The sequence below is a fragment of the Dermacentor variabilis genome, chromosome 3 (assembly GCF_050947875.1).
Source record: "Dermacentor variabilis isolate Ectoservices chromosome 3, ASM5094787v1, whole genome shotgun sequence".
Classification (NCBI taxonomy): domain Eukaryota; kingdom Metazoa; phylum Arthropoda; class Arachnida; order Ixodida; family Ixodidae; genus Dermacentor; species Dermacentor variabilis.
The window spans coordinates 228,800,906-228,828,828 of record NC_134570.1 but is presented as its reverse complement, the minus strand read 5'-3'; the positions used below and the strand labels follow the sequence as shown (position 1 = coordinate 228,828,828).

The window sequence follows — 27,923 nt, the reverse complement described above, 5'->3', positions numbered from 1 at the left end:
CTTTCCAACGACATCACAGTCATAACCTGTCCTAGCACATTTTTAAACACCGTAACAAATTATCTTACCCTGTAATAAAAATATGGCCTTCAATTTTTTTATGTATGTATGTACCCACCCCTTATGTAATACCCCTTCAATGGGGCCTTTAAGGAAATAAAATGAAATGAAATGAAATGAAAGTGCGCAAGGCGCCCCGGTGCGGGTGATCGAGGACGCTATCATGAGCAGGTCGTGAATATGAGGAAGGAGAGAAACGGCCATGAAGTGGCCGTGCGTAGCCATGCCAAGCCGCTTGCTGAAAGCCGGCCGGGCGTCGTCTGTTCGTTGCTATAAACGTTGGTTCGTTGTGGGGTGTTTGTCGGGCTGTGCTGTGGTTTTGGCGCCTTTGGTGGTGTCTCATGTTACTCCTATGTCACGAGGAAAGCTGCGAATGGTTGCTGACGTGTGTGGAGACTGCGGCGCTTCTGGTGAGTGTGCCGATGCATCCGCGGCCCGCGTCCATTGTCATCGGCCGAAGTTTGTATACAGACATGCCTGTCTTTCAAACACAACTTGTGTAGTTACTGCTCATTCCTCCAAACATAAAGGCAGTCTATTTTTTCGGAGCAAGCAGCTATAAACACAGGACGCAGTGTTGTTCACCAGCTGAAAGGCCTGAGTCACACCTGGTGGTTCACAAGACGAGTACTTTCATACAGTCATCGGGAGAGCAGGGCGTTTTGTCAGCTACCCCGTGCAAGAGAATGCATTAAAGGTAATAACAGTAGGGCGCCTCCCGACAACCTTTGATGGTTTTGCCGTAGCGGCTCCCTGTGCCATCCCTAGAATGTGCGGTTAGTGTTTGGTATATATTCTTATTTATCGTGCTCTTAAGATGCGTAAGCTTTCAGTTCGTAGTCGCGTGCCTTGTTAATTAGATCTGCTCGCTTTATCGCCGTATTGCTCTACATGCGCCAGCACATGCTGCTCACTTGTGACGCGCGCAGGTATTTCGCTCAACAGTGCTCAACAAGGAGTTGCTTGGGAGCACACAAAGGAAACAGTACGTGACGGAGGCGGGCTCTAAGCTGATTAATGAATAAGCGAAAAAAATATTCACCTACGATTACGGTACTCCCTAATGCGAACTTTGAGCGCAGCTCTATACGTGTTTCCATTTCGTAATATATTGGATGGCGCGGACAAGCTGTCTCCTGCGGCACGTTGCAAATGGAGCCAAGTGCGGCTCGAATGACTCGCTAATCTGGGGATCGCGAGAGCCAGCGCCTGGGTGACGCGTGGGCGCGATTCAAAGCAGCCGCCACCGACACACCTCCTAGACGGTGCGCGCTACTCTGGCGCCACCTCGTAGGCATAGTCGCCGCATTACACTTTTCTGACGCTTTCGCCACACGCTCCTCCGCTTTGCTACTCGCGTCTTTGATCCCCCGCTGCGCTCTGCGTTCGCTTTCATCTTTCGCTGGGCTCGTTCGCTCGGTTATGCTGAGGTATGTCGACGCTCGCTGCCTCAGAGCTGCGCTCCAAAAGACGTGTACAGATGTATTTAACTTGTGTAAACCAGCCCAATCCTTCACATTGCAAATAAAAGCGCACACGGGTACCAGCTGCCACCTGTTTTAAGGTGGAGAACATAAATTTCACACAAAAAACGCAGGACAACGAGACACACAGTGCATTTGTGTCACACAAATGCACTTTATGTTCATTTTTCATTGTGTCAGTCATTGTCCAGTTTCTTTTTCTTTTTGTTAGAATGGATTTCATGTGGGTCACATGAAAAGAAAACTCAACGATAATTTTGTTGAGAATGTTGAGCATATTGCTTCTTTTCTCTACGCATTAGCATTGCTACTGGGTGATGCCTATCTCTTTGAGCACTGTGTGGTCTCTGTTTTCTGAATTTAACTGAAGAGACCTTATCTACCTGAAATGCAGGAACTTCAAGACGTGTGAGAAAACTTAGTTTCGACTACTTTTAGCATTCAAGTCCTATTGCAAAAACCAGCGTCTTCGAGTGCTTTCCAGTGAGAAACCAGCGCATTTCTTGACACTGCATTGCACTGGGGAGGCTGGCACTCGCTGTGAGTCACTGGGACACCAGTGAGAACGCTGGATAAGAGCTGGGTCACACGGGACGAGACACTGGTTTCACTGCTATGATGCTGGGGCACACTGGTTTGTGTTGTACACGCGGTGGTTCTCATTGCAGTTCGCTGGCTCGCACTGTAAACTGCATTGGTTGCGTCTGTGCCCCACTGGTTCCAGTATACGCAAAGAATATAGGTGCTGTTGAATATTTATCACTAGATACTAATATCTTGTCCTAAATAATGCTATATTTTCGGGTCATAAAAGTCGTATTTCGTATCACAGCTTGGAATAAAGGGCACGAACCTTTCATGGTTCCTGCCCTGTTTATGCATGCGCATTTGACACTGAAAATCGCTTTTGACAAAATCATGCAACCGATGACTGTGTGGTGACACACTCCATGCATATTTCTGCGCACCCTCCGTTTTCTTATCATCTGGCCCAGCATAACAAAGCTGCACGCTGGACTGCATGGTCGATAAAAGATAGCGCCACCTCCACGTCACCTGAGGTATGCGTCACAGACGGTGGCTATAAAAACAGGTTGCCTGGCTGAGAAAGACCGCTCTCTGCCTTCCGCTACTGGGACGAACGTAGTGTTGGTATGCCCGTCCGTTGCCATCGTTAGTCGAATAAAGAGTCATTACGCTTCTAGATGTTGGATGTTGTGTCTGCCGAAGGACGAATCCCAACATAGAAACGTAACGACTCTTTATTCGACTAACGATGGCAGCGCACGGGCATACCAACACTACGTTCGTCCCAGTAGCGGAAGGTAGAGAGCGGTCTTTCTCAGCCAGGCAGCCTGTTTTTATAGTCACCGTCGGTGACGCATACCTCGGGTGACGTGGCGGTGGCGCTATGTTTTATCGACCATGCAGTCCAGCGTGCAGCTTTGTTATGCTGGGCCAGATGATAAGAAGACGGAGGGTGCACAGAAATATGCGCGGAGTGTGTCGCCACAACTGTAAATTGTCGCTATGGTAGCAGTATTGTGGAGTCAACATGAAACACAGAAGTTGTTCAGATGCATTCAAAGGGACTCCTAGGAAGCTTGCCACTGATTGATATTATCACTCCGATAACAAAGCTAAGGTGATTCAAGCACTTCCACTTTCCCTATTGTACTCGAAATATTAGATAAAAGGCTCTGAAGCTCAAATATATACACATTTTAGCAATCGCCCAGTACTCGTACCAAGATCGTTCCCTTCCACCGAAGCTTAGGCCTAGCATGCCTGCCTAGTCCATCTACACGCTATCAGCCCATCTGAGCTCTGAAATCAACAAGTCTAACAAGAATAAATCACTCTATATTTCAGCTTTCACATCGGTGTTCTTCAATAAGCCATTTTTTTAGTGTCTACAGTGTCGCCACAAGAAGTGATGAGCGTCAATGTGGCGTGTTATAAACATGCATGTATATGTGCAGTCGCTGAAGGCTGCCAGCACTAGCCTACGCTTCTCTGGTGAAGATATGGGACTAGACGGACATGTAGATTGAAATGGTTCATTGAACGAAGAAAATGTTGCATTAGTGACGTCGTGCGGTGACGTGCCAGCAAAACAGTGAAGCTTACGCTGTTACCGTATCTGCCACCTTGAGCGCAGAAAAGGGTGCCGCTTCACCTATTTAAACAAAGCACTCTCGAAATAAGCTGTTCTTTTCTTACTGGCTTATCTGCTGTCCGGGCTTCAATTACTACAGTGGCGATGAGGCACATGTGGTCTCGCTCGTGCGGCCAGTGCAATCCACCTGGAGCGGCCGCAGTGCAGAATTTGATATTACCAGTGGTGCGACATGGGAAGAATACGTAGAGCGCATCGAATTGTCCTTTGCTGTCAACAAGTTGACCACGGACGCGGACAAGAGGGCTACGTTGCTTAGCTACTGCAGACCGAAAAGACTCCATTGACAACCACGGCATAGTGGGCTTCCAGAATGAAGTCTGTCTAACCGCTAACCAGTTTTTAGAACTTTTAAAGTTTCACTTCTCTTCGACGTTTGTTGCTATGGGTGGCTCAACAATTTCACAGAGCGAAGGCACATGCATTCGATACTACCTTGCGCCTCTGTTAAGAGGCCTATTTCTCGATCATTATGATAGGATTCTGTGCACTAGTCTGAAAGGAATGAGAAGTTGCAAAAATTTTTAGGTATGTCAATGATTTTCTAGTTTTTTTATAATGTGACGATGAATGCTTCACTTCTGCTGTTTGTTCAGTTTTTCACGAGTGCCTCCAATGTCTTTTATCATATGTAGAGCCTGCTAATAGTTCCATTAGGTTTTTAGATCCAACGCTTGTTTTTTCAAACAGTTGTGTGTTGGTGCTATGAGCCCCGAAGGAAGAAAACCATTCCACCATTTTTATCAGTGCATTCCAAACTAGTTAAACGGGGCATCAGCAATATTTGTTTTAAAAATGCTCTTCTAAAATCCCGTCATCACCTGGCATGCAGAAGCCTTGAAAACCAAGTTTCGCGCCTAAGCACAGCTGGCTACCCCTTGCAAATGCTGACAGCAGTGGCTGGCAGCATGTTAAGAAAACGTGATCACCCAGATACCACTGCCCAACAGAGCAGAAGCAAAAAAGTGGTTGTCCTGCCGTACTTGCACCAAGCTAGCCATAATATGAAGAAAATTGGGAATCATGTTGGCATTGACACGTCTTTTCAGCCCCTTTGAAATTGTCTGGTTTGTGCGCAATAGTTCACAATATACATAGAGGCGCCGTGACTGCAATAAAATGCCATATGTTTCAGCTGTTCGCGTAAAGGGCACATAGCAAAAGCCTTTTGTGGTACTCACATGCAAGAACAAGATCAGCTGGAGGAAGATCATGCTTTCACTCCGGAAATAGAATGCAGTCACTTATTTTGCATTAGTGAAGTAACAAGGGGTGTTTTGAGGTACGCTGTTGATGTTTTGATTGCCGGCAAGCAGGTGAAAATGGAAGTGGACTCGGGAACAGCGTGGTCTATTATCAGCCAGAGAGAGTTAAAAAAAACTATTAGTGGCAAAGCATGAGAAGCTGCAAGAACCAGACGCTCGGCTCGTCACCTGGACCAAGCAGGGTCTCGAAGACTTAGGAAAAATTGTGGTGCCACTGCAGTTCAAGGGCAGAAATTGCAAGTTGCCGTTGCCGTCATCAAGAATGACGGGAACACATTGCTTGGCCAAAATTGGTTCGGTGCATTGCAGATAGAAGTAACAGGCCTTCATCACATCAGTAAGAGTCGAGAAGTTTTCACTGCCAGGTTCCCGGAAGTTTTTAACGAGTCTCTGCCTGGTGCGGCGTTACCACCTATTACATCGAGCTGAAGCACGATGCTTCACCATGTTTCCCTAAATGCCGAAGCATGCCGTTTGCCTAGAAGGATGCTGTTCTGACCGAACTGAATAGGCTCGTGCTGCAGGAAATCTTGGATCGAGCACAATACTCAGAGTGGGCTACTCCCATTGTGGTGGTGTGAAAAAGAATGGCTTGCTCAGGATTTGCGGGCATTATCGAAGCACCATTAGCATGGCTGTTAGGAGCAACGTCTGCCCTCTGTCGACCTGCTAGTAGCTTTTTGCTAAGCTTGGAAAAGGGCATATTTTCTTGAAGTTGGACCTGGCATAGGCGTATCAGCAACTTTCAGTTGATGGTAAGAGTGCTGAACTGCTCATGATAAACACGATGCAAGAACTCTACAAAGTTAATCGGCTGCCATACGGCGTATCTGTGGCATCTAGTCTAGTCTGTTTCAAAGGGCCATGGACATAATACTAGCTGTACTTCCCAAGTAGCTGTATATCTCGATGACATTCTGGTGGTCAGCAAGACAGAACAGGAACATGAATGTGTTCTCACCTACGTATTTAGCCGTCTAGCCAAGACAACTCAGGGTGCATGCAAACGAATGCAAGTTTTTCAAGCAAAACCTGGAGTTCTTGGGCCATCATGTCAACCAAAATGGCGTCTATTCGGCTGAAACCAAAATAGAAGCCGTCCACAAAGCCCCGGCCCCAACCAACAAGAAAGAGCTACAGGTATTTTTAGGTATTATAATCTTTTACAATTAGTTCTTGCGGGGTAGGTCTGAAACAGCTGAAAAGCTTTACCATTTGCTTGATAAAAATGCCAAATGTTAAGTGGGATGAGGAGCATTAAAGGGCAGTCGAATGCCTAAAAAAGCTGTTAACGTCAGAGTCCTTGCTGGTACATTTTAATGAAAGTGCTCTTGTGGCGGCCTCACGGTCACACAGCAGCAGCCAGACACCCTTTCCCCTTTTTGACTCGGTAAAATCTTATCGCAGAGTATGCGGGAAAGGGAAGTGGTGCGAGGCTGCGCAACCGAGCCATAATGGCTGGACGAGCACAAAAATAAAGTCAGTTGTTGTTTGTTCTTTAGGGACGCATTACTCGCTTCTTTCTGCTGATTTCCAGCCGTGGTCGCGTCCCGCACAACACTCTCTTGATATTGTTGTGTGATGCATCCCCGGTAGATGTAGGCGCGGTATTGGCTCACTGTGACAACTCGGGAAACAAGCAGCCGATTGCCTACGCATCGAGTACATTCATGAAGGCTGAATGGAACTATGCCCAAATTGACCGAGAAGAGTTAGCCTTTGTGTTCGGTGTTTGTCATTTTCACCAATACTTAGCCGGGCGAAGATTTGTCATTTTCACAGACCATAAACCACTCCTAAGAATATTCCAGAGGGAAAAACAAATTCCCCAAGTTCTGTAACCTTGCATGGTGTGTTGAAGTTTAATGCCGTCAGCGTATGAGTACTAACTTGAGTACCGCAAAATGTAGGACCAGGCTTATGCAGACTGTCTGAGTAGGTTGCTGGCCCCGGGATTTCTTTAAGACAACGAGGTTCCAGGCAATGTATTACTTTTGGAAGCCGTAGAGTACCCACCAGTCACCGCCGGGGATATAGCATCATCCACGTCGCAAGACTGCCAGCTTTCAAAGGGGATGAAATGGATCATTGACAGCTGGCCAAAAGAGTGGGCTGCCCAAGAATATGGCGCATACGAGGTAAGACAGCATGAACTGGTTGTGCACAGAGATTGCGCGGTCCAGGGAAACTGCGTGGTGGTTTCGTTGGCCTCACAAGAATGTGTGCTTGTCCTGTGGCACGCAAATTATCTGGCAGTAGCGACTAAGAAAGCTATCGTGAGATACTACATTTGGTGGCCTCGGATGGATGGGCAGATTGAAGAATTTGTGCGGCACTGCATGGGCATGTCATCATAACAGGCCACCCGTGATTGCACCAGGTGGTGCAAGTGAAAGTGAACCCAGGGCACCTACCCACTTTTGGACAAAACCAGAGCGGCCGTGGAGCAGAATCCAACTCGACTTTGCGGGGCCCATGGATGGTGCCATGTTTTGGTGGTCGTTGATGCCTTCTCAAACTGGGCGGAGGTGGAAATAATGATGTCGGCACACTCGTCTTTCATGGTCGCATGACTACATAAGATGGTCACAACGTATGGACTGCTGGGCCTAATTGTGTCTGACAATGGTGCAGCATTTACGAGCCAAGAAATGCAGTCATGCCTCAAGCTAAATGGCATTCCATACATGTGTACTGCCCCTTACCACCCTTCAAGTAATGGCAGAGCAGAACGCATGGTGCATGAGTTGAAATGTCCACTTAAGAAGCAGAGCCAGGGAACACTAGCATGTAAAGTTTCTCGATTTTTGTCCAAACAACATTCCACACCCCACTCGGAAACAGGCGAGGCCCCCTGGAGAGTTCATGTTGGGAAGGAACTTGAGGTCAAGCCTGGCAAGACTGCATCCTGACACGATACATGCAGAATGCATGCGGCAGTTACCACCACAATGTTTTCGGTGCGGTGACTCTGTTTATATAAGGAATTTTCGCTCAGGTTCAAAGTGGTTGGTGGCTTGAGTGCTGCAGCGCCGGTGTCACATTATGTATGAGGTCCAGACGTGAGATGGAAGCACACATCTATTCCATTGGGACCACGTACGAAACGCTTGGGACCCAACACCCGTGATTGCACCAGGTGGTGCAAGTGCCTTGTTTTCTCTACCCGAACCCTCAAGTTTGGTGCCTGCGCCTTACCCTGCAGAACCACCGGTTTTGGACATTCTACCTGTCAGCAACGTCCAGTGCACCGTTATAGTTTTAATGATTAGTGGGGAGGAATACAATATCACATTAGTGACATTGTGCTGTGATGCGTTTGTGAAGCTTGTGCCGTTATCGCATCGACCACCTTGAGCACATATAAGGGTGCCGCTTCATCTATTTAAAGAAAGCACTCTCGAAATAAGCTGTTCTTTTCTTGCTGGCTTATCTGCTGTCCGGGCGTCAATTACTACATCCCTTGCATGAAGAACAAGAAATGGCTATCAAAATCAGCAGTAACAGCCCGTGTAGCGTTCATGCGATAGTAACAGCTCATACAGTTCTGCAGTTCATTTGGGACTTTTTCCGAAATTAATATACCACTCACAAAAAAAATATATATATATATAGCGTTGTGGCACTTCCAAGCTTACTATTGAATACAGACAACTATTTCTGTCTGATTCAGGCGTAAGTTTTAGTTGCGGTGCAATTTTGCGTCTACCATGTTTGTGCGAGACGCATCTATGCAACTAAAACTGCGCCTGGGTCTTGATATGGCAAATTATTCACACGCTGCCACCTGCTGGCATGACCTAGTGGTAAAGTATCGGGCTTGGGCTCTGCAGGTCAGGCTATTGAATCCTGGTGGCAATATTTTCATTTGTACTTTTTTCTCATATTTTTATAGCTCTAAGACATTCTTCGTTGGTTTCTGTGTACAAAAAATTTAGATACGGTGGCCAGGCACTGCGTATTTTATGTGCTAAAACTCCTGTCTGCGCCAGTACCCAGCGCCTCCCAGTACACCGTGCCTGCCCAGCGCCCCTGCATCTAGCACGCGACACTGGGCTCATAATCTTGTGTGGCACTGGACACTGGGTTTTGCAATAGGGAGATATAGCCATCCTTTAGTAAGACGCTCGACTGCAGCATGAAAGCGCAGCTTGAGGAACAAACTCTGGGCCTTTTGTTGCTATTATGAGCACTGTTTACATGCTTAGACACAAGCCTAGAGATGCGCTTCTAATACACAATATTCTCTCATTGCATTGCAAACTCACTATGAATCTGAGAGTTCCAAGTTCTCCAGACCAGTTTGATTCATGCATGTATTTATTCTCACATCATGTTTGCCAGCAGGTAATGCAACGAGCTTGCCTTCACTGGTTTGGTGACAGCAGCTGAAGGTGAAACAGTTCATGGCTAGAAACACCATGAATCAATGTTGGTCATCGTCAAAAATGTGAAATTGTAATACACACAATCTACACAATACAAATGGATATTTCGTGCCAGCTCATTCGCACTTTTGCTGCGAAGATGGCGATGTAACGAGAATGTAAACAAATGGGCTCCCATCTGACAACAGTAGGACGATAGGGGCATGGCAGTGGCAGTCCTTGCTGAGGTAAAATTCTCCTGAGGATGTCTCTACTCTATGAACTTGGAGGGGCTTTAGTCCCACGGACCTGTAAAAGTGAAAGTACGTATCACTCTTTCTATTGAACTCAGTGGCTGGAGTAGCGTGTGGCTGGTCAGGTTAAGTTGAAATTATCGAATGGCACTTTGTAAGGCATCTGGAATTTTGGCCGCTCTTATTTGGAGCCAGCGGTGGTTCTGCGAAGCTGTCAAAATGATTGAGAATGCGAGTCAGCAAATGTATACATGACAACATAGCTGATAAGCCTAGCACTGGGTCTCGTTGCGTTTCTCTTCCCCTTGTGGCCCACCCTGGTCTGTGTGATTTCCCTTTGTTCCAAGCACAAGTAGCACACCAATTGCACAAAAGTGCTCAGCGCAGTGTTAGCCCGAGGTCACTGGCCGAGCTGGCCGAACTCGACCCTTGGTCAGCTGCTGGGCAAGGCCCACATTTGGGGATTGAAACTGGCCTCACGTTGGCTGACGTTATGGCCAGGGACATTGGGCCAACCTGAATGGCCAACTGTTAGCCATAGTAGGACCAGAGTTGGCCCGGTGATAATTAGCAAAATTCGGTAGGCCGTTTGTTTATATTGTATTTGCGGATGTGGAACATTCTTTCTGCCGCAGGCTTCATGAGTACTCGTGACGCCTACGGCAGAAAGGGTGTTCCATATCCACTGCCAAGGTTTGTGAGTGGTAGCACTGACTAACACTAACAATGTAACTTCTAGTAGTAACACATAAATACCCAAGAAAGGGGATGGGGAAACCGTATTGTGGCAGCTCAATTGGTTAGAGCATCCAGCATTTAATGCGAAGACGTGGGATCGTTCCCCACCTGCGGCAAGTTGTTTTTTGGTCCACTTTCATTGCCATTAATTTATCATTTCTTTAATTCAATTAGTAAGTACAAGTAATTTACCCTATGTTTTCCTTGGTGTCTTTGTTTGTTGGCTTTTCATGATAATATTAATAAAAATCGGGCCCCTTGGTTAACCCTCTTTTTTCTCAACCTCCGAGCTGAGAGACCCCATGCTAACCGATTCTGCCACTGTCGGTTCATCATACATGCCCTTTAAAGCAGGGTTTTATATGCATGAAGAAGTAGATGCAGTGCAAGGCACAAGCCAATCACATGCATCCCTTTCCTCTAGATGAGAGAAAGGGTGTGATCGCGTGTTTGCTCGCCTTGGTGCCCACCATTTCCTGCCAGTTCAGGCCTGACAGTCAGATGGGAAGGACGTGTTTGGTTCGTTCTGCTGAAGAGCAGGCTATGTTGAAGGAACAGCAGCGGGAACGAGCCGTGCGTCGTGTGTTCGGCCAAAGAACAGATGGCGTTTGATGAACACTGCCAGGAACTCGCTTCAGAAAGGGCTCATCGTCAATGTGTCAACTTCACCTTGAGGGAGTGCGAAGCCTAGGTATTACGACAATTAACAGCCACGAATCCCAAGCCTCGCTTGCACCCCTCTTCACAGTAGTGGAAGGGAAGTCAATATTTTGAAGTATCCAATGAAATGAATTGGTGTTCCAGTTACTTTTGTGTTTAATGCATAAAAAAGCGTTTTCCTGACAATGTAAGTGGAATAACAGTGAATTTTTATCACAAACGGTGCCATTATCAGAATTCATTGCAAGTGGATATCCTTAGAAAACTCGCTAGCTATATTTTGAGAAGTGAAATATGTGCCGTAATGTAATTAATTACAAGGTCAATTAGTGTAGCTAACATTATTCCCTTAAGCATTCAGCTTTTTCGTAGAAGTAATGGCCGCGCCCATCAAGTAATTTGTCTCAAGAGTTAGAATTGTGCTACCTGCCACAGGCAATTAAAAAAAAAATTTGTGCAACGAAGAAGAAGCACCCTGTATGTATTTGTAAAGCAACTGCACATGCACACTAGTGTAAGGTCAGCACACACTAGGACAGAATGCAGTGAATTCTTTGGATCCATTTATTCAACAAAATCTCTAAACTATACATGGCAGAAGCACTAAAACTTGTTTACATGTTTTATTACATGTGACTAGATTAAAAGCTGTACTGCAGAAATTAGGAAGCATACCTTATTTGGTGACATTTTCTAAGTACTGCATAAAAATAAATATTGTTTCATATATGTATCGTATAAAGTCCATACGGTGATAACATCAAAAATCAGTTCAGCAAACTTCAGTCAAGTCTGTTGTGCCCTGCCTAACGTGCCTGCATCCTTTCAGTTCGTCCCTTTGTCCTGGGTTCTGAAGATCCAGTGCACCACAACGGCGCTAACATTTTACATTTAGAGTTGGAGTGATTCATTATCGAGGCAGCCTGCATATCAAGAGTAAAGGAAAGCATTAGAATTGTTCATGTTGAACTGTCTGGCCACACTATTCCCACATCTCAGATGCTGAGGAGCTGAGATATATGTGCTTCAGTGAGAAAATGCTATGTTTCATGACTTGGAAAAACACAGAAAGTAGCCTTTACTGAAAACACTCAGCTGCACCAGGATGACGGGTGTGCCCTGCCCCTTGGCCAAATGAGAATATTATTTTGTTAACACTTGGAACAGATGTTTTTCGTTCCAGTAGTGCTTGCATTTGTGGAAAGAGAGAACGGCACAGCAGTGCAGAAGCGTTCACGGTGCTGTGCTGGCTGACCGATTCAGCTGCCATGACTGCTAAGCGGTTTTGCACTTCAGCAGCAGCACCAGCAGTAGCCACCATAGTGCAGTCAAATGAAGTGCAAAAAAGTTGGGCGTTAAACTTGGGGGAAACAAAGCTTAAAAACCTTCCGAGACCAATCCTATGGAGAACTTATCCAATACACCGCCAGTTTATACATTGATGTGCCTTCTCCCCAGGAACCAAAGAAAGTGTTGGCCTCGCACCTTAAAACGAGTTTTTTGCAACCTAAATGAAGTGCAGAATTAAAGTGAGGCATTAAACTTGGGGGATAACAAAGCTTAAAGATCTCCTGAGACCGATCCTATGGAGAACTTATCCAATACACCGCCAGTTTATACATTGATCTATCTTCCCATCGGGAACCAAGGAAAGTGTTGGCCCTACACCTTAAAACGAGGTTTTTTTCAACCTCACGTTACGACCTCTGTGCTCTCTAAAAAGTCTCAGATTACGTTTTGGAGGCCTATTTTAAATCGTGTACCAACATGTCAACGTGCTAGCTTGCATGCAACCTTTTGAGGCGTGCATCCATGGCCTAGTGGTGGTACAGCGTTAGAATCCAGCCAGCGAGCACTTTTATTTATTTGCGAACTTATGCAATTTTTCATATTCACGAGTGTACAGGTCGCCACTGACCTCGTAAATGAGGTGGGCCCATGCTCACTTGCCAACCTGCGAGAGCAGCCCATGAGGCGTTGGGCCAAGCAAGAGGCCCGACCATCGGCCGACATGGTCAGTGGCCAGGCATGAGCAGACCGTGGCCCTCACTTGTGTGGCCAGCTAAGTCGGCCACCGACTTCTTCCCATCTTGTTACCAATCGTCGGCCATTGGCCAAGTTCCTTTGGGACAGTGCCTTGTGCAAGTTTGAGTCCCACTGGTATCCTTTGTCGTTTTTAGCTTAGAAACATTTTCTTTCAATCTACCATGTCTATGTAAAGAAGCATCGTTATGAGAACAGGCACTATTAAAGCGAATGTTGCCTGTGTTTTCAAACTTATTGATGCTTTCTCCTCACTGTTCACAATAAATGTATTTGTAGCTTCATTTGCTAGAAACTTACCTCTGCCATCCTTTATGCAACTATGTGTGACATTCCACCTCGTGCCCTTAGTTGATTATAAAACTTGCTCAGAGCCTAGTTATCATTCCTTCATATCTGTGATTTTTTTTTGAACGATTGCTTGAGAATTCCTGTGGTGTACTCTTCCCTTCTGGCCTTGGTTTGATTGCAGTGTGACTACAGTAATATTTATCGGGTATTTTGGCCAAAACATTGCCCACTTGACCAGAGACATGACTAGTTGTTGCCACAATGGCATTCTCAATTTCCCAGAGGTTCCAACCAGAATTACAGCGCCAGTCAGAAAACTGGCTGCAGTAATCACATTGGATATGTGGCGCAACCTTGTAAATGTGCCATCACAGGCCACAGAAGATGTGCTTCATGCAGAGCCCCAGTGGGGGTCCCTGAGCCGAGGCCTGCTGCTCTGCGACGAGTGCTGCAGCGTGCACCGCAGCCTCGGCCCCCACGTGTCCCGCGTCCGCCACCTCCACAGGGCGTCTTGGGCACCGGCACAGCTGAGTGTACGCTCCCTCCTCGTTTTTGTACTCTTAGGGCTAGCAGCACAAGAACAGTGTGGGAATAATTATGGCAATTTAGAGAGACACTAAAGAGAAAAATGATTTCACCCTTCTACAATAAAAAGAAAAACCATCACCATAAGACGACACTTGGTAAATGAGAGAAGTGGTAAAAACAAAAGAAAGACAGGTGGCGGTGCCTCTATGAAATTCCCGCACCAGCTTGCCGTGACGTCATAGATTTAGGTGGTGTTTGTTAGGGCTAATGTTGAATTGTTTATCGGTAAAAATGGTCAGTATTCTATTCTGAAGGCGATAAAGATTGAATTTGGGAAGTTTCATGAGCCTACATGGAGAAGAATTGACATTTCAACAAGTTGGTACTGATTGAACATCTTGATGGGTAGCGCAAACGACCAAGATACAAGGAAGGAATAATACAGGTCAACACTGACTCCAGAACTAACATTAAAGTTAGTTGCAAGTCAGTGCTGTTCTGTATTTTTCGTCGATTGTGCTGGTCCATCAAGATGTTTGAGGCTGCGTGGCCCAAATACAAAAATATTTTCCAAAATGTGAGGTCGCACTAATGTATTAGCACATAGGTTTCTGTGCAAAATTAAAAAAAAAAGAACTTTGACCTTCCTTCTGTGTTTTAATAATAGACCTATTGCAACAAAATCAAGGAAAGTAGAGATTTCAAAGAATACCTTGCCACTCTGAAAGGAGTGTCTAATGTCCCTTTAAATTCATTGTTCTTACATATCATGTGTTTTTCTTTTTTGTTTTTTCCAACCTACTAAACAATGTGTGTTCATTTTATTTTGCATGTTTGTTTAATTTGCCATTTACCTGTCCCGTGTTTTACATCCACGTCACATGTCAGTAGTTAGTGTTTAAGTACTAAATGCCTTCACTTCAAATGTTAGTGTGTTGCTATGCAGGTTAACGTACTAGCATGCAAAGCTTAATCAGTTTACCAAGTTCTCATAACTCAGCATGGGAAAAATTTCAGATTTTTATGTTGAACAGCATATGTCTCAGAACAAGGGTAAATTGTTGGGACTGTTTGTTTTAGGAAATGCTTATTAGAACGATACAAGTCACAATGGTTGTCATAATTCCTAGTTTTGGCATAACAAACCTACAGCTGCTACTCTGCTTTGAGCACTTTAGATATGACGGCAGCTTACCAGTATGCTTCTGGACCCAAAGAGCTTCCGAGTTGGGGGGGGGGGTTGTCATATTGAGCAGTGTGGAAGCATATGCATAACAATGGCACTAACAAAGCACCAGCACTGACCCTGAATACTGTTGTGCGCACCTTCATGTTGTGATGCTGTTTTGACGGAAGCGGGTGCATTGGCTTTTAATGCAAAGCATTCTTGGCGAGTTCAGCCCTGCTTCCTGTAATCGGTATCTGGACTATTTGGCTGTTGTTGTGGGCTAATACTGAAGGCATTGCCATCTAAAATGTGAGCTGTTCTCGTAGGTACATGCCACTCTTCAGTGAACCTCTTTGATGCCAAGTTGAGTACATGTTCCTGGGCCACTGGGTACGCGCTGCTCCTCAGTGAACCCCTTTGGTGCTAACTTGGGTCACTGGGTATCACAAAAGCAACAAGCAGCAGTATGCTCTGCACTCCGCATCAGTTTGCAGCACTTCACAAAAGTATTAATTGTTCACCGCAGGACATTTGTATGATTGATAAGAACTATTCTGTACCAAACTGTGAATGCTTCACATTTCATACATGTAAATTGGAGTTGAGTCTGCTTAAGTTTTCGCATTCAAGGAATAGAAGACGTGTGTGTTTCCATCACAATGTTGGAACCTAACCTGAGTTTTGTATCTTTACCCCTTCATGATTTCATTTCCTTTTTGGTGTGTTGCTGTAAGAAAAGGCTTTTGGTTTAGTAGAGATACCAGCTGTCATAGAGGTATGGCATAATCAAGGAGTACAGAAGGCATACGTGAATATCTTCAGAAATATCTGCAAAAATTCCATATATACCTTGCTTATTCACAAGAAAAGTAGACAACTAGCTATCATGAAAGGGGTCGGGCAAGCAGACAAGCTCTTTCCAATGCTATTCACTGCATGCTTAGCAGAAGTATTCAAGCTCTTAGTATGGGAAGGTTTAAGAGTGGGGATCAGTGGTGAATGCTGCAGTAGCCTTCGGCTTGCAGACAACATTGTCTTGTTCAGCAACACTGGGGACGAATTTCAACAAGTTATTGAGGACCTTAACCTAGAAAGCGTATGAGTGGTGTTGAAGATTAATGATGTCAAAGACAAATTAATGAAAGACAAAGGTGATGTTCGATAGCCTGGCAAGGAAACAAGAATTCATAATTGCCAATCAGCCTCTAGAGTCTGTGCAAGAGTATGTTTATTTAGGTCAGTTGCTCAAAGGGGACCCGGATCATGAGAAACGTATTTACAGAAGAATAAAAGGGAGTTGGAGTGCATACAGCAGGCATTACCAAATCCTGACTGGGAGCTTACCACTGTTGTTGAAAAGAAAAGTGCACAATCATTGCATTTTGCCAATGCTAACATATGGACAGAAACTTGGAGGTTAACCAAGAAGCTTAAGAACAAGTTAAGGACTGCTCAAAGAGCGATGGGATGAAAAAGGTTAGGTGTGAGATTAAGAGCAAGGAAGAGAGTGGTGTGTAACAGTGAGCAAACTGGGATAGCCGATATCGTAGTTGACATTAAGAGAAAAAAAATGGAGCTGGGCAGGTCATGTAATGCGTAGGTTAGATAACCGGTGGACCATTAGAGTTACAGAATGGGTGCCAAGATAAGGGAAGTGCAGTCAGAGATGGCAGAAAATTAGGTGGGGTAATAAAATTAGAAAATTTGAAGGCGCAAGTTGGAATTGACTAGCACAATACAGGGGTAATTTTAGATTGCTGGGAGAAGCCTTCGGTCCTGCAGTGGACGTAAATATAGGCTGCTGCTGCTGCTGTTGATGATGATGCAAGAACTTAACTTGAGAATCTGTGTTTGCACTAAATTGAGCCTCACCTGCTGCGACTGCAGATGGTGCACAGCCTGCACGCAAGTGGCGCCAACGCCATTTGGGAGCACCAGCTGCTGGAGCCAGGCAAGGCAGCTGGACGACGCAAGCCCAGTGCCCGTGACAGCCTCCAGTATGTTATGACTCCCCAGTTTATTATGCTCTGCTTGAAACCTCGTATCAACAATTTTTCTAGTAGGCATACAATCAGCATGTTGATTGCGCAAATTATTGAGATAACTGAGACTACTTTTTAGAGATGGACAGGGCTGCAATAATGACCAAACAATTGGGCAGTCCAAAATACTGAATATCAATGATGCAATCAATACATGCTTGGTGGATAAGTGGGCTAGTTGATTGACATTCACCCTGTGTACTTTTTAGGTCAACAAAAAGGCGGAACACATTTAAGGGCAAGGCACCTACTCGCAACTTAATAATTTAAGGAAGAAGCTTCATATTGTTACAGGAGTAAAAGAAGTAAAAAATATATTTACAGGATATTTACAATAAATGTAGCAGCTGACAAAATGGTAGACAGTATGCAACGTCAAGAGCATCGTCTTCTTCGGTCTAATCTTAAAACGTCTTCGTCAGCCCGTCACATAACCCCCAACGGCTGAAGCACCGACCTGGTGCTGGTTAGGAGGTGGTCGGATGATACCACTTGAGACGTGCCACATGGACCACATTGGAGCGAGGCTGAGCCATGCTGGAGCCAAGAGGGGCAATTTCGTACATGATGTTAGTTACTTGACGCAAGACACAGTAAGGGCCAGAGTAGCGTAAAAGTAACATCTCCGAGAGGCCACTGTGTCATGACGGTGACCACAGAAGAACCAAGGCACCCAGTGTGTAATGGATGTCACGATGGTGGGCATCATATAAGCGCTTCTAATTTTCCTGCGACTCCATAAGTCGACGTCAGGCAATATGGCCCACCTCTTGTGCTTTGAGTATGGCTTCACAGGGGAACTCGGATGTGAAATTGAGACTAGCAGGTGTGGCAAGGTAGTGTAGGGTCAAGGCAAAACATGAGGAAGAATGAAGAAAAGCCTGCGGTATCGTGGTAAGAAGAATTTAGGCAAATGTAATGAATGGCAATGCGTCCTAGTCACAATGGTCGGTGGAGACATACATGGACAGCATGTCAGTACGGTTTCGTTTCAGACGCTCAGTTAAACCATTCGTATGTGGATGGTAAGCAGTAGCAAGTTTGTTTTTAGACGCACATGAGTGTAGAATGACATTAACAACTTTACAAAGAAAATAGCGGCCTCGGTTGGTGAGGGGCTGTAGAGGGGCACTGTGGTGAAGTGTGACATTCTCTAGGAGGAAGTTGGCGACAGCAGTTACACAACTTTTGGCAGAGCCTGTGTGATTGCATCAGCTGGCATAGTCTGTTGCTACAGCAATCAACTTATTTCCCAAAGTAGACGTAGAAAAAGAGCTGAAAAGATCTGTACGTACACAAAAGAATGGTTGGATGGAATGTCAAGTGGTTGTCGGCGTTTTTTCCCTTTGACAAAGGTCACGCACATAGACACAGTAAAAGCACATTAATTCAAAACTCATTAATTTTAAATTTTAGATAATTCAAAGCAGCCACTGCGGTGCGTCCAACAATGTATTTAAAGCATTATGTAACAGATCCTGCTAATTCATGCTGAAATCCACACAGCCACTGACCATTCGAACTCTTCGCCACTATGGATGGAGAAGGTGCTGGTGCACAGGAGCACGTTGGCGACTCTATTGTCGCCGCGCGGGCTGTGCAGCTTTGCTCTTTCCATCTGTGGCCCTTTGTTTAGGCCTGATTGGAGAGAGACACCTTTGCGCTTGGCCAGGCATAGCCAACATCTCTGCTGCAGGTCGGTTCTTTCCCTCTCTCAAGAGCTTGAAGATAAAAAAAAACGTGGACGTGGTGCTGTATGCTTTTTTTTTCCACGTTACATGCCACCTGTGGCATTTATCATGGCTCGCAGTACCAAAAAGCATAGCCTTTGAGATTCATGGCTCATCCTAAAAGGAAAACATTACTGGGATACGTGTTTAGGCACCACCTATACGTGCTGTGGAACGTGGCAGCATGCAGCCAGTGCAGCTACGAGAGTGCAACGGAAACCAGCGTTGCAGCAGGTCGTGGTATGTTTTGCGAGTGCATTTTAAGGTTCCCGCTCCTGCGGCGGGCACTGGCATAAAGCCGTGTAAGTCCGATGCAAGTCCGCTTGTGGCTAGTTATATTGCACCAGTCGAAAAGCAGCCCCCTTCTATGTGCACACCGTCGGATGCTCTCTTTGAAGCATCCGCAGAACGATCCCCAAACTAGGCGCCGCTTTGAACAGCTGTCGGCAAAGTGGCGTGGGCACCTTTCTTTCTTGGTGCAATGCATTGTGGGTTGGCGCAGTTGGCGCGACGAATGTGCACGTGGAGTAAGTGCCACATCGACATTGGCCTGCATTGGCTGTGTCCGGTTATGTTAGCTGCGCCAGTGTGTTGAACATGATGTAGTGAGTGCATGCGCACTCATTTGCAATAGGGAGTATCGTAATCGTCGGTGAATATTTTATCTGACTTTCATTAAATTGAATTTTTTACAATTCATATTTTTATATTGTCACGTGGTGGTGACGTTGAAGAACACAGTAGCAATACTGTGAACGACAAAACTAACTTTTATTGGGCGAACCTGTGCCCACAAAACAGGCTACACTTATAGCACAACGATAACGGCGAACATGGTCGGCGATCGTCGAAAATCTGATCAGCGGGTCAAGCGCGTCGGCTTTTATACAGCAGTCGTCGAATGTTCCAGACTAATCGTTGGGACCCACGTGCCTCCCACAAAGTTCTACACCATTCACGTCATGCGATGAAATCAGATAACACAAGGTTCGGCGACAACAGACAGCGGATAGAAGCATCGATAACTTTTCAGAAACTTCGGATACATGCAGGCACATCCCGCGCTGTGCGATTACATTTGTTAGGCGGCGAAACGTGGTCGCCCCATAAAGATAAGTACACGTGGCAATATCATCTCTGTGGAATTCGAATTAACAAGCTTTTACTGTATACCGGAACACGTCATGGTAAAGACCACGCCAAAAGAAGCGCTGACGAACGCGGTCACAAGTCCATGGCACATCCAGGTGATCGGCAGTCTGGACATCATGAAGCTGGGCGAGAACAGTCTTGTGCAGATGCGCAGGCACAACGAAAAGTCGGTCAGGCCTGTCCGGGTGCATGTTAGAGCAGTACAATATTGTTACACAAAGGACTAGTCAGTAAGACGAGCAACTATTTACAGGTTATATTTACAACAGCGGTTGCAGTGCTGACCGGTGTAAGAGTTGAGGAGGACTTTGGGATGAAAACTTGGGAGGTTTATTTACATTATTTACAGTGAGCATATATTAACAGTCTTAAAGTCATTATGGGCCGGCACCAACTCGGATGCTGCGGCCCGCGGCAAGAAGCTCGAAAGAGATGAATCAAGGAATGCTCTAGGAATGCTCTCTTGCTGCTCCCGGTCTGCGTCTTTTAAGCCCTTCGGTGTCTCGAAGACACGTCACGTTCGGCCAATGGGAGAGCCCGCTCAGGTGACGCCATTTTCGGCCAATCAGCGAGCCCTCTCGGGTGTCGTCATTTTCGGCCAATGGTAGGCGCCCGTGCGATGGAGTCACACCCAGCGAAGAGAGTCGCTGCTTGGTCCCCCTGCGGTCTTGCCTTGCTGACTTGCAATGCGCCGTCACAATGGATGGATGGGTGCGACGTTGCCAGGTTTTCACGGCGCATTGCAGCCGTCTTGCTTCGGGACCCACTTTAGCCGCAACAGTGCCAGGCTCTCGCTTCACTTTCGGGAAGAGTCAAGCAGTGAATAGCTCCACCGGCGGCACACGAAGTGGGGGCCGCCAACTTGTTTGCACGTGCCGTGCCTCAGGAATGTGGCATCCATGTTTCTGCGCTCCTTAATTAGCTGTGGTGCGATTCGATGTGGTCTGGGGAACTCGCAGTAGGCTCAGGAAACGGTCCCGTATCTAACACCGGTTAGATTCACAGCGGGAACCCACTTCGTTCTTCGTCCTCTTTTCTCGAGTGATGGCGCCCACGCACCTCATTCAAGCAATCAAATACCGCACACGTGTAGCTATAGGCTGCCTTAAGTTCAAACATGCAAAGGTAAGGATCGGCTGTCGCTGCAGTCAGCCGTTGAATAAGGTCTTGTAAGGAGGCATCCCGATGTTGTTCCACTCCGATATTGCAAAAGCAGCCAAAGAGAGAACAGAAACAGCAGGTGGGTCGGCAGAATCTTGGTGTAACCAGCCGCTCTTGTATACAACGGAATACCATATTTACTCGCTTAATGATCGCACTTTCCTGTAAAAAAAATTGACGCAAATTCAGGGGTGCGATTATTACGCGGGTTAAATTTCCCGCAAAAGAAAATTGTTTTCATCCCGCATTTGCTGCGGGATGATAATAGGTGAACAAATAGGCGGCTGCCGATGTATGTAGTGCGGGACACGAAAACAAAAATGGCGGCCGGCGGAGCAAGCCGAATGCACTGAACACAATTTTTTTTTCTTCTCGTGAGTACATTACATGCATTGAAACAGTTTCTTTCGTATCAGTGATGAATGATATCATTAATATCGTAAAGTTTGCGACAATAACGTAGCCATGTCCACTTTGAGGGGACAGAAACAGATGGGCATGCTTAGCTGCCAGTGACATAGGAACACATGGTGGGCATGCTGCGGAAACTGAGGCATTTGTCTTCACTACCATCCTCATACGGCACGTTTCCGCTAAGTGTGGGCGGATAACTTAGCTGTGTTACAAGCGTCAGCATATGAATAGGGTACACTTCTAATGTATCAGTGTAAACGTTGCTGCTTGCGATTTGTAGCGTGCCCTTGAGTGCAGACGAGAAAAATCGAAAGGCACCTTTTTTGTTGTTGTTGTTGTTGACCACAACCATTATAAAGCCTACACATAATAAAGTTTGGTTGTAGCTTTTTTTTTATCATGGAAGTGCGAAAAATGATGAAAGGAATGAAATGGGGCACCTGCTTAAGAATGTTTGGTGCGTGCAGACCGCATGGTTTGTCTTGAAGAGTCGTTCACATAGCATTCGACAGATGGTAAGCACGATCATTATTAGCTAGACTTGCCACATGACATATTGCTGTGGCAAGTTCGGGGTGCAATCATTACACAGAAAATTTAAGAAAGCAAACTTTGACGACAAAATTCAGGGGTTCGATCATTACACAAGTGTGATCACTACACGAGTGTGATCATTACACGAGTAAATACGGTAGTTGTATTCTTGAAGGTACAGAGCCCAGCAGCCGCCTTGTCTCAAAGGATCTTTCAGTGACGAAAGCTAACGCAGAGTGTGGCGATCAGTGATGACTGTGAATTGCCGGCCATACAAATAAGGGTGGAATTTACCCACTGACACAAGAGCCAGACACTTGCATTCAGTGATAGAATATTTGTGCTCCCAAGGGGAAAGAACGCAGCTGGCCTAGGCAATAACACATTCTCGCCCTTGCTGTTTCTGGGTCAAGATAGCTCCAATACTGTGGCCACTGGCATCGATACAGACTTCTGTTGGAGCTGCCGCATTAAAGTGAGTGAGAATAGGAGGGGGGGGTAAGCAGCCCAATCAGCTCGGTGGAAACACCAGCTTGCTTAGGGTTCCAAATGAAGGCAGCATCTTTCTTGAGGAGCTGAGTGAGAGGGTCCACAACGTCAGCAAAATTTCAGACAAACCGATGGAAGTAGGAGCAGAGGCCCAAGAAGCTGCGAACATCCTTGGCACATGTTGGCACGGGAAAGTCCTTCACTGTCCATATTTTATCTTGATCAGGGTGTACGGCAGAAGAGTCAATGAGATGTCCGAGCACAGAAATTTCCCGACTGAAGTGGCATTTTGATGAATTTAGTTGCAGCCCTGCCTGATAGAAAGCAGATAGGATCGTCAATAAGCGTTCGAGGTGCATCGCAAAAATCGACAAAAAATGATCATGTTGTCTTGGTAGCAAAGGCAGATGGACCACTTGAAACCGTGTAAGACGGAGTCCATTATTCGTTCAAATGTGACTGGGGCATTACAGAAACCGAAAGGCATCACTATGAACTGATAAAGGCCATCAGGAGAAATAAAAGCCGTCTTCTTGCTGTCTATGTCATCAACAGTAATTTGTCAGTAGCCGAAACGAAGGTCTATAGACGAAAAATATAGTGCTTCATGGAAGTAATCCAGGGTATCGTCAGTGTATGGTAATGGATAAACGTCCTGTTTTGCTACATTGTTGAGGTGCCGATAATCCACACAAGATTGCCAACTGTTGTCCTTCTTTTTAATTAGTACAACAGGGGATGCCCATGGGCTGCAAGGAGATTCAATGTTGTTACGAAAAAGCATCATGTCAACTTTCTGTTGGCAAGACTTTGTGTCAACTTGTGTCAACTTGTGTTGACATGTCAACTTTGTGTTGGCAGTAGGCAAGGCGCGGTAGGGTCACCGATGGATCGGGCTCGCATCACCGGTGTTAATTCGGTGCTTCACAACAGATGTTTGTCTTAGAGGACAGTCTCCAAGATAGAATGTCCCAGTACGAGGCAAGGAGGCAACGTAGTTAATAAGCACACTTGGGTGGAAGGTCAGCAGCAATCATTTCATTAAGGCATTCAATTCTGAAGGGGCAGGAGGTGAAGCAAGAGTTGCACAGGAGACCACCACGTTTTGGCTTTAACTTGTGAAAGCTCAGCTTTCACAAGTTAAAGCCAGAATGTGGTAGACTCGGGCCATCGTGATTGTGTACAAAGTCCAAAGTTCACAAGCAGAAGACGTGTTGTTCGTGATGGTGATGATGGTGTGAGGGAACGCGACATTATAGCGCAAGATATAGTCCGGCGTAACGCGCGCGCGCGGCCACGCGCGGCGTGGTTAAGCGACGTCGGTGAAAAGCGCGCAGTCTACAGTCCGGCGTCACGGCGTAGCCGGCGTGCCCGGGCGCGCTTGGCGAGCACAACGCCGCCGGCGCGGACATAGAGCGTGTTCTATTTCACGCGGCTGCCGCTAGACCAGAATGCACTGCGCGCTGCAGCGGCAGCGAGCAGAAGGCAGAATGGCGGCCTGCGGTGCACGTATTGACAGTGCGGCTGTGGTTTTTTCAGCATCCGTGTGGGATGACAGCGCGAGTGAGGACGCCTGCTTGAAGCGATTTGCAACCTTCCATGTGTATACGATGTGAAACGCATGGACTACCGCGACACAGAGCGGAAGAACAACGCGTGGGAAGCTATACGAAAGCAGTGTGGTCTTGCCACAGGTAAGCTGCATTTCGCAGCTCCTGTACTAGTTGGTGGTAGTCGCCGAGTTGAGGGCGCTTGTCGAATAGCTTTCGCATGTACTACATACATGTTCCGCTTCCGTGTTTGACGTAGCCGAAGTACTAGCAATATGAGTGCGATGTTCTGGCTGTCATGCACGGCGGCCGCATTTCGATGGGGGCGAAATGCGAAAAACACCCGTGTGCTTAGATTTAGGTACACGTTAAAGAACCCGAGGTGGTCGAAATTTCCGGAGTCCTCCACTACGGTGTGCCTCATAATCAGAAAGTGGTTTTCGCACGTAAAACCCTATGTTTTTTCTTTTCTGGCTGTCAGGACAAGTTAACGCCATTCCGCAAAAGTTTTTGTTTTAGGCGCACAAACAGCGCGCGGAACGAGAAGCGCGCGCACTACCCGAACGACGAGGGTATATGCAAGACGCGCATGCGCCATGTAAACAGCTGTTCGCCGCGGCGGTGAAGTTGCGCTCCCAGACGCACAGATGGCGCCAGCCTCGAGTTGCACGCGCACGCAGAACTCTAGAGGAAGCAAATTTCTTGCACCCCTGGCGTCGCTAGCGCAGCGTATCCGACTTCGCCTGCCGCGGCCCGGCGTGCCGAGAACGCCGGACTATATCTTGGCCTTATGCGAGAGTGGGACATCCAGATGAAGGGATACAATGTAGTCACCGTCTGGTATAGGCGGAACGAGTGAAACACCTGTGTATGTAATGGCAAGGTGAGGGGGGCGAATAGGCTCTGTGGAACAGCCGTGTTGGAGCACTATGGGAGGGTCAATAGCAACGGGTAGAGCGAGTTGCACAACACCAGCAGAACGGGCTATCACAACGAAATGTGCTGACAGAAAGTAAAGTCCCAGGATTAGGTCGTGAGGGCCAGTGTTCTAGAACATAAAATAAAACACAAGTATGATGTCCGGCGACACTTATATGAACCGGACAAATTCCAATAACAGTTGGTGCTCCACCGTCGGCGACTCGGACCACAGGTGACGGGGCAGGAGTGAGGACTTTCTTGAGAAGATTGCGAAGCTTAGCATTCTTCACAGATACGTGCGCATCTGTGTCAATCAGAGCCGTAACAGGTACACCATCTACATTTACTTTGATGAGGTTCCGATGTGTGGGCAAGGTCAGAAGAGGATTTTGGCATTGCGTAATTTTAGCAGCATCACCTCTGGGTGCTGCACACATTAGTTTTCTGAAAGTGTGCGCCGGAAAGAGCTAGGGGACTGTAATCAACGAGATGGGGTAATCGGGAGAAGTGGCGATGTGGTGAAGCAGGGCGGCTAGATCGGGTGGGCAGAGAAGTGTCACCAGGAGTTACTGGTTGCATTTGCAGTGGGAAGTGAGAAGCAGCATGAGGCTGGCGGTGGAATGGGACACAGGGCCAGGGGGTTGAATTCCACAAAAAGCATCAGTGATGTGAAATGTGGCCAATAGTGCCTCAAATGAAGCATATAGGCCTGCCGTCTGGAGTGCGCCATTCGGCCGGGTTGCGATACCGCGTAGGAGCATTCAGGTTGCAGTTGCATGTGACAGTGCTGGAGGGAGTGTAGTCAAGCTGATTAATTGAGATTAATTAATTGATCAGGCCAACATTGGCCAATTAATTCATTGTGTATTGTGAAAAATTGTGGTAGCAATGTCTGTTGTCAGTATATTGTTACGCCCCCAAAAGGCGTTACTTTGAAGCCGGGTAGAGTTAGATGTGATGGCCTTGATCAGCTGAGCGCCTGTCGAGATTCAGCGAGGCAGCCACCTGTCTTCTTCGTTCACCACCCTTCGGTGCCCCCCCCCCCCCCACTGTTTGTTGAGGCGTGAACCCACTATGCACGTAAGAGCGTCACAATATTCAAATATCTTCAAATTTATAGAGCAGTGTACAGCAAGGGCTGAGTACAACTAAACACTTCAGATTCTAATTGTGTGCTAAAATTATACAAATCAATATTTAAAATAAAGGTAGACATCATCGAATTTATAGAGCATTATACAGCAACAATGTGCACAAAAGGTCTAACCTCTTAATTGTGTGCTAAAATAATGCAAAATAACATGGGGAAATAAAGAAATGGAAACAGGGCATGGATGCATTCAATCATATTTGTATCAATAGAAAAATATGCAAGAAGAAATATATTAAATGAAATCATATCATGTGGATTCTGAAAAGAAAATATATGTAATTCATGGCAGAAAACACGTTTAATTTTATAAACTCATTGATTCAATTATATTAGCTGAGAATCAAGCCTAACCAATCTCTTATTTCTTTTTTAAATGTCTTTAAAAAAAGTATTTAAGGATGCAGATTCACTTGTATGTGTTCATTATTCTTGTGGACTGATAGACTGACCAATCGTGATACGGTACTCTCACCGCGATCAATCATGCATGGTTGACACCATGCCGCCCACGTGCGCATGCGCTACATGTGTTTTTTGTGCCAAATCGCCGATTTCTAGAAAGCCGAGTTTTCTGTGGACCACCACGAAAGAATTGCTGGATGCTAGAGGTAAACAGCTTTGCGGTAATAAGTGCGTTATACAGTTGTTGTTTCAGCCATAGAGGGATCACGTGTGCAATTCTATAGGTGAAGAAAGACGTTGTCGACTGGCTTAAACACTACAACAGAGTGAGTTGCCACAACCACTGGAGCTCTACAAAGCAGCTTGATAACATGGTTTTTTTTCTCGCTTGAAAACCGTGAGAACATTATAACAAGCTGGAATAATTTTGCGGAAGAATTCACCAACTGCTTCGGGAACCCGATCTGTAAGAAAAAGAAGGCTGAGCAGACGCTTTGACGATGAGCTTAATACCTGGCGAAACTTGTACAACGTACACAGTGGCTGTTTAGAAATTATGTGGAATCGTCAGCTCCACCATAACAGACGAAAACAAAGTACGACATTGCTTAAAGGAATTGCTGAAGATGTTTATAATTTTCTTATAACGAAGGAAGATCTTAGTACTTTGTCTGATCTGAAGAAACACTGCCGGGCGTTTCAAGCACTGAAAATGAGAGGGATTGGACCAAAGTTTGGACGCTTGGACAATGTCACTACTATTGCAAGTGTGTTCGTCCCAACCCACGAAAACATCTCCTCGGTGGTTCGGCAAGTGGTTAAAGAAGAGCTTGAATGCCTTAAAGTTGTTGATGACGCTCATGTGTGCCATCAGTGCGCATTTGACGATCGCTCTCGTGTGCCACCGACCACCTGGGCATGTCAGAGTTACTGAGAGCCTCACAGGACCTATGCTGATCGTCTGGAGAGCAGCAACTTTCCACCGCAACCGAAAAGTCTAGGACGGCGGCAAGATGCACCACATCGTTTTTTTCTGCGGGCTCTTCCCTCCTACAACCAGCCTGAGAGTCCGTTTCTACCCCTGACACCCATGTCACCGGTGTCACCCGCGACAAGTCGCGACTCCCACATTTGCTACAGCTGTGGTGTGCCTGGACACATTGCTAGGTATTGCCACCACCGCCAGCAGCATGCTCCATGGTTTAATTCCTATACACCCCATGTCCCCGCTGACGAGCCCCGGCCGTATCCCAGTTCCTTTCAGCAGGGACGTGCAAATCGCAGTGACTCCCCCGTTTCCGAGCGCAGCCTCACACTACCACCGACACAATGGCGCTT

At 46.3% G+C, this 27,923-nt stretch overlaps 1 protein-coding gene across 1 annotated transcript in view; it reads left to right on the top strand.

Annotated features, from left to right (window-relative positions):
* Positions 1-277: 277 nt before the first annotated feature.
* Git (ARF GTPase-activating protein GIT1) overlaps positions 278-27,923 on the top strand; it is a 258,810-nt gene continuing 231,164 nt past the window's right edge. Inside the window, exons 1-3 of the mRNA XM_075686917.1 lie at positions 278-470; positions 13,741-13,874; positions 16,925-17,034. Coding sequence (XP_075543032.1) covers positions 284-470; positions 13,741-13,874; positions 16,925-17,034 — 431 coding nt within the window. The 5' untranslated portion in view covers positions 278-283. The remainder of the gene's footprint in view (positions 471-13,740; positions 13,875-16,924; positions 17,035-27,923) is intronic.